Below are 7,252 nucleotides of genomic sequence, written 5' to 3'. Positions count from 1 at the left end.
TGCTGGAACAGCACAGCAGGTCAGGCAGCATCCAGGGAACAGGAGATTTGACGTTTCGGGCACAGGCCCTTCTTCAGGAATGAGCAGGGAGTGTTCAGCAGGAGAAGATAAAAGGTAGGGAGGAGGGACTTGGAGGAGGGGCGTTGGAAATGTGATAGGTGGAAAGAGGTCAAGGTGAGGGTGATAGGTCGGAGTAGGGTGGAGGCGGGGAGGTCAAGAAGAAGACTGCAGGTCAGGAAGGCGGTGCCGGGTTGGAGGGATTCGGCTGAGACAAGGTGGGGGAGGGGGGATGAAGAAACTGGTGAAGTCCAAGTTCATCCTCTTTGGTTGGAGGGTTCCCAGTCGGAAGATAAGACGCTCCTCCTCCGACCGTCGCGTTGTTGTGGTTTGGCGGTGGATGAGTCCAATGACCTGCATATCCTCGGTGGAGTGGGAGGGGGAGTTGAAATGCTGTGCTACAGGTTGGTTGGGTTGGTTCGTCTGGGTGGCCCAGAGAACCGCAGGGGATGAACTTGGACTTCACCAGTTTCTTCATCCCCCCTCCCCCCACCTTGTCTCAGCCGAATCCCTCCAGCCCGGCTCCGCCTTCCTGACCTGCAGTCTTCTTCTTGACCTCTCCGCCTCCATCCTACTCCGACCTATCACCCTCACCTTGACCTCTTTCCACCTATCACATTTCCAACGCCCCTCCTCCAAGTCCCTCCTCCCTACCTTTTATCTTCTCCTGCTGAACACTCTCTGCTCATTCCTGAAGAAGGGCCTGTGCCCGAATCGTCGAATCTCCTGTTCCCTGGATGCTGCCTGACCTGCTGTGCTGTTCCAGCAATAAAGTTTCAACTTTGATCTCCAGCATCTGCAGACCTCACTTTCTCCTTCACCCATTAAAGTACAGCATTGAAAACAAGTCTCAGGCTGAAGTGACTGAGTGAATCAGCTCGGAGTCAGTACAAACATCAGTGCAAATCAAAGCTTAAATCAGCAGGTTTGCTAAATGGAATGAACACAAATTTAAAATCAAGATTCCCTCACCCTTTTACTATCAAATAGAAATATTAGTGTAGTGCTACCACCTCCATGGAAACCTCCCCTCCCCTTCCCAATTCTTCATCAATTTCTCTCGCTGACTTGTCAACTGAACTCCCAGGAATGTCTGTGGGACATGAGAGTCCACTGCAATGGACAAATAAAGGAGGTGGTTACAGAGTGAGTCCCCAGGTTAGAGAGAGAGAAAACCCAGCATTGCCTCCCAAAGACAACAAACACCAGCAGACATTGCTACTGATGAGCAAACCCTTCAGACCCTCCACTACCTCATAAACCATACATTCAGACAGCACAGAAAAGGCCCTCTGGTCCACTGAGTCTGCACTGACATAACTACCATATAAGGTGTGCTGATCCCAATTTCCTGCACTTGTCCCACATCCATGAATGTTTGATATTTCAAGCGCTTGTCCAAATTTTTGTTTAAAGGTTGGAAGGTTTCCAGTCTCACTACCTTCCCACACAATGCATTTCTGATTCCCACCATCAAAGGAATGAAAACGTTTTTTTCCCCCAAATCCAACCAAAGAGGAACAGCTGCTCTCTATTCGCCTTGTCCATACCTCTCATAAACTTACATACCTCAATCATGTCCCATAGAACATAGGACATTACAGCGCAGTATACGCCCTTCGGCCCTCGACGTTGTGCTAACCTGTGGAACTAATCTGAAGCCCATCTATCCTACACTATTCCATTTTCATCCATGTCTTTAAATGCCCTTAAAGTTGAGTCAACTACTGTTGCATGCCCCTTTGAATAAAGAACATCTGTCCTATATCTAGCACCCCTAAATTTAAAACTATGTCCCCTCATGCTCGCCATCACCATCCAAGGAAAAAAGCTCTCACTGTCCACCCTATCTAACCCTCTGATTATCTTATATGTCTCAATTAAGTCACCGCTCAACATTTTTCTAACAAGAACAGCCTCACATTCCTCAGCCTTTCCTCATAAGACCTTCCCTCCATACCAAGCAACATCCTGGTAAATCTCCCCTGAACCCTTTCCAAAGCTTTCACATCCTTCCTATAATGCAGTGACCAGGACTGTTATGTAATACTGCAAGAGCAGTCGCATCAGAGTTTTGTACAGCTGCAGCATGACCTCATGGCTCCCAAACTCAATCCCTTGACCAATAAAAGCCAACACCTTAACAACCTTATCAACCTGGCTGGCAACTTTCAAGGATCTATGTACCTGGACACTGAGTTCCCTCTGAATAAAAGCAAATTACTGCGGACACTGGAATCTGAAACCAAAAGACAAAATGCTGGAAAATCTCAGCAGATCTGGCAGCATCTGTAAGGAGAGAAAAGAGCTGACATTTCGAGTCTAACTGACCCTTTGTCAAAGTTCCCTCTGCTCATCTACACTACCAAGAATCTTACCATTAGTCCTGTACTCTGCATTCCTGTTACTCCTTTCAAAAGTGAATCACTTTTCTGTATTAAACTCTATTTGTCCCTTTAAGTCACTACTTTGTAAATTATTCCCACATTTTTTTTTTAAATTTTGGGATGTGGGTGGTATTGGCTGGGCAAACATTTCACGCCTGATCCTAGTTGCCTTTGAGAAGCTGCCTTCTTGAACCACTGCAGTCTGTGTGCCAAGTTCCTTTGCCATTTGCCTTAAATCTGTGCCCCTCTATTTCTCAGTCCCTTCATCGATATTAATCCATGGGATTGCCCATTTCTCACTGTGCTCAGCAAGTCTGTTAGTTACTGTTTCCTGCAAGTGAAATGGAAGGAATGAAATATATTACTTTCACGCAAGATGAGGGAACCGTTGTGTCTGTTTCACAGTGTATCACATGCAGGAAAATGGTTGGATCAAAGATGTTGGTGTTCTGCACCACAGGTACACTGCAGAGACCCCATGAACTGCTCAAGGCTCATTTGAAATCAAATCTCAGTCAAGACCAACAACTGTCAAAAACCAAATCATTAGCCTGGGTGAATGGTTTGTAGCTGACTGTTTGCTAAAGTGTCATCATTAGATTATGTTACCTACAGTGAGGAAACAGGCCATTTGGCCCAACAAATCCACACCAACCCTCTGAAGAGTAACCCACCCAGCCTCATTCCCCTACCCTATATTTACCCCTGATTAATGCACCTTACACTGTGGGCAATTTAGCATGGCCAAGTCACCTGACCTGCACATCTTTTTTGGATTGTGGGAGGAAACTAGAACAGCCAGAGGAAACCTGCACAATCATGGGGAGAATGTGCAAACTCCACACAGTCACCCAAGGCGGGAATCAAACCCAGGTCCCTAGTACTGTGAGGCAGCAGTGCTAACCACTGAGCCACCGTGCTGCCTCTTAAGTCATAATTGTGACCTTAAACTAAGCAGCATCATCAAGACAATTTCTTTACAAACAGAACAGTGTGTACACTTGCACTTTTTATTGTTTAAAATGCTAAAGTGTGGATGTTGACTGTCTCATCTGCACATTACTCGGACTGAATGGGTTTAAATCATGGGGGGAGCAGCAGAGTAGTTCCTCAGTGCTCCGGCCAACAGTCATCCCTCAACCAATATCACATAAACTGCAGTTACCAGGGTAGTATTATCACCTTGCTGTTTGTGGGAGCTTGCTGTGCACATCTTGGAAACTGTGTTTCCTACTTGACAACAAATGTGAGGTTATCCACTTTGAATCTGAGACAGATAGCAATATTTTCTAAATAATGAGAAAGCAAGAGCAGACTGATTGTAAGGATCTCAAAAGGAAGGTAATGTCTTCAGCTGTTTCATCAATAACCTTCCCTCTGTCAGAAGGTCAGATGTGGGAATGTTCTCCGATGATTGGTGCTGAACGTTGCACATTCACAACTCCTCAGATACTGAAGCAGCTTGTGTCCATATTCAGCAACACCTGAATATTATGTAGATATGGCCTGATAAATGATAAATAACAATCTCACCACGTAAATACTAAGCAATGACCATATCTGACAAAAGAGAATCGAACCATTTCCCTTGAAATTCAGTGGTATTACCATCACTGAGTCCCTCACTATCAATATCCTGAGGACTACCATTGACCAGAAACTGAACTCGACAAGCCATCTGAAGAAAATGGACAGAGCAAATCACCTCCTGACTCCCTAAAGCCCATCCATAAGTCAGGAATGTGATGAAATTCTTGCCACTTGTCTGGATGGTGGATCTCCAACACCTTGACACCATCTGGAACACCACTTGACTGGCACCATAACCACTCTCTCCATCACCAACACTCAGTAGCAGCAGTATGTACCATCTACAAGATACAGAAACTCACCAAATATCATTAGATAGCACCTTCCAAACCCACAACCACTTACATCTCAAAGGATAAGAGCAGCAGATCTGTGGGAACACCTCCATCTGCAAGCCACTCACCATCCTGTCTTGGAAATATATCACTGTTCTGAGTTTGACAAGTTAAACCAAGGATTCCCCCAATATCTCATATGAGTGAAAATATCACAAACCATCAGTTAAGAAGAGTAAGGGGTCTCTCTGTTGCCCTATCCAATTTTGATTTATCTCCGAATGAACATTGCAAAAATAAATATACAACAGGCTGGTCTGTTCCTGACATTAAAACGTTACACTTGTTGTCTCAACGTTATATCTTTCAGTTGTGCTGAGGTGGTGAAGGGCACTATAGGAATACAAGTGTGTCTTTCTCAGCTGCCACCGTCTGACATTGTGAACCAGGCTGAGGACAGAGACCCACAAAGGAGCCTTTTCCAATGTAATGTCCCCAGCAACAGCAGTCTGCGGGTGGAGTGAACCCTCCGGGCTCTGGTGGACCGCGAATGTGCAAAAACGGTGAAGGGAAAGTAAAACCAGCTCAACACGGGGGAATTCCAGGCTGTCAGAAAAATCCCTATTGGGGTGGTGGAATGTGGTACAAGGGAGTGTGGGCAGAGCAGACACAGAGAGAGAGAGAGAGAGACACTGAGTCAAACGCGATCAAAATATCAGCATTAACCTCCTCAATGTCAGGGAGAGACACTCACTGCAGGTGCCAGCGTCAGAGTTCGCCTTACTGACACCCAGCAACCCTCTCTCTCTCTCTCTCTCACACACACACACACAGTGATCAGACCCAAGAGATAGAAGACCCCACTCACTGACAGACAAAAACTGGGGGGAGGTTTACTGTTCATATCACAGCTCTCTCAGTCTGTCTGAGTGGGATTGATGTTTTTTGTAACTCATGCCCGAATAGCTTTCTCTCTAGGTTCTAATAGGGTACAATTTCTAAAACGTGAATTCATTTTAATAGAGTCACTCTTCCGATGTCCCTTTACATGTATGCACCTATTATTCTATTCTCTCTCTCGTTCTGTTTGTTTCTTTCTGCTTGTGATATAACTTAAGGCAGAATATCATTATACTCAAGTTTTCTTGAATTTCTCTTCCCCTACTAAATAAATAGGGGGTCACCAATTGCCGACTTAGCCGAACTCATGTTTACCAACGTGTTCACATGTTGGGGGGGGGGGGGGGGACATTGAACATTTCCTGTCCTTAAGAATGAATATTTAATTAAGTGCTGTATTATGTTCCACTGGCGAACAGACTCAGTGACGGAAGTCATTTGTAATACAGGGCCCCACGAAAAGGGAGGTTCAGACTAATTACGGAGAGCACAACAGCAACTAAAACTGACCAAAGCTACAGAAACTTTCATTTTTTTTTGTGTGTGTGAGACACACAGGCACTTTTAACTTCTCTCTTGCCTTGTTACAACTTTAGCAATACTTCTTACATTGTTAAACATCTTGAGGTGGCCTGAGATGGCATTGGGCGCTATAGGAATGCAAGTCTCTCTTTCTCAGCTACCATTCTCTGACTTTGTAAACCAGGCCGAGGATAGAGTCCCAGAAAGGAGCCTGTCCCAATCTCACCTACCCGGCAACAGCTGGAGCAGGGTCAGAGAACAGCCTGTGGTGTGGGTGGGGGAGCTATTCCGGCTGTGTTGGGGTGTGAATGTGGAGAAAGGGCAGAGAGACGGAGAAGTGAGGAGGGAAAGTGAAAGCAGTTTAACAATTCCCTGGGGAATTCCAGGGAATGTTTCTCAGCGGGAGGCTGTGTGGAAAATCCCCAAGGGTGGGGACAGGGCATGGAATCACATAGAATGGGGGGGCTAAATTATTACAGCATCGAAAATGAGGTGGGCAATGGCAAGAGATTTGCAAACAAATAAAGATTCAAAAGATAAAACGCTTGACGTCAAGAAAAATAGCCCAATTTCTCGGCTTATGGTTTTAATAATGAGGTGAGGACATCATTAGTGAGTGGTGAGGGTCTTATTTACACGCATAACCAGCCCAGCTCACCTCAATTAAATACATTTTGCAGTTCTCCCTGATCCACGTGAGAAAGTATACGCCACAATTCCTGACTTGAAAGTGTGAATGGCTGTCTGTTGGCTGCAGGTTCATCCGGATCTTCCCTGGGTAACCCTGTTTAGGGCATCATTCCCCAACATCTCGGCGTAGGCAGAGACTGCCGGCACCCTCCGTTCCTGGGGATCGGCATGTGTAAAGGACCAGTCATACCACACCAACAAGGCGCAACTCAGACTCACCTTTAATACAGTTCAGCACTTCAATGCTGCACTTTGGGGTCACAGTTTACGAATGTGGGATCGGCCAGTTAGGACAGATGAGAAGAAATATCTTACCCAGAGTGCGGAGAGCCCATTAAATTCCCTGTCACAGAAAGCATTTGAGGACCAAAATATTGTTATGGAGCTGACCAATCCCCTGCAAAATATATTAAGAAGACAGTCTACACCCTAACTTTTTCTTATTTTAAAGGTTAATGTAAGGTGTGTGTTCTAAAAGCAATACGATTGGTCAAACTATCAGGGGCTTGAAACAAATCATGCTTTATTCATCCACTATAATTCAAATACAGATGAAATGAAAATAAAATAATTGGCTTACCTGAAACTCTACCAAAATGGTTAACACAATATATATTAACCACTATTAATTAACTTCCAATATGGTGCAGCCTTGGCAAACAATTCAGTACTATAGATTTTTCTCACATGTAATTGGAACAGCAGGAAGAGGGTGCCCAGCTTTTAGCTGTAATTGAGAGAGGAATAAGGGCTTCCACATGCAACTGCAAGACCCCAGCTACTGCTACCGAAGGCTACAAGTTAAAAAAAAGTCCTGGTTCAGAGCCTGAC

The 7,252-nt window shown here is 45.1% G+C and overlaps 1 protein-coding gene across 1 annotated transcript in view; it reads right to left on the bottom strand.

Moving 5' to 3' along the window:
• The window catches only part of LOC122541209 (ABC-type oligopeptide transporter ABCB9-like), a 32,233-nt gene extending 25,418 nt beyond the window's left edge, over positions 1-6,815 (bottom strand). The window contains 1 exon segment of the mRNA XM_043677833.1: positions 6,390-6,815. Within this exon segment, the coding sequence (XP_043533768.1) occupies positions 6,390-6,494 (105 nt within the window). The 5' untranslated portion in view covers positions 6,495-6,815.
• Positions 6,816-7,252: the final 437 nt, after the last annotated feature.

Source organism: Chiloscyllium plagiosum, chromosome 37 (assembly GCF_004010195.1).
Source record: "Chiloscyllium plagiosum isolate BGI_BamShark_2017 chromosome 37, ASM401019v2, whole genome shotgun sequence".
In the NCBI taxonomy this organism is placed as follows: Eukaryota; Metazoa; Chordata; class Chondrichthyes; order Orectolobiformes; family Hemiscylliidae; genus Chiloscyllium; species Chiloscyllium plagiosum.
The sequence above is the reverse complement of the archived record's forward strand: the minus strand, read 5'-3'. Positions and strand labels throughout refer to the sequence as shown.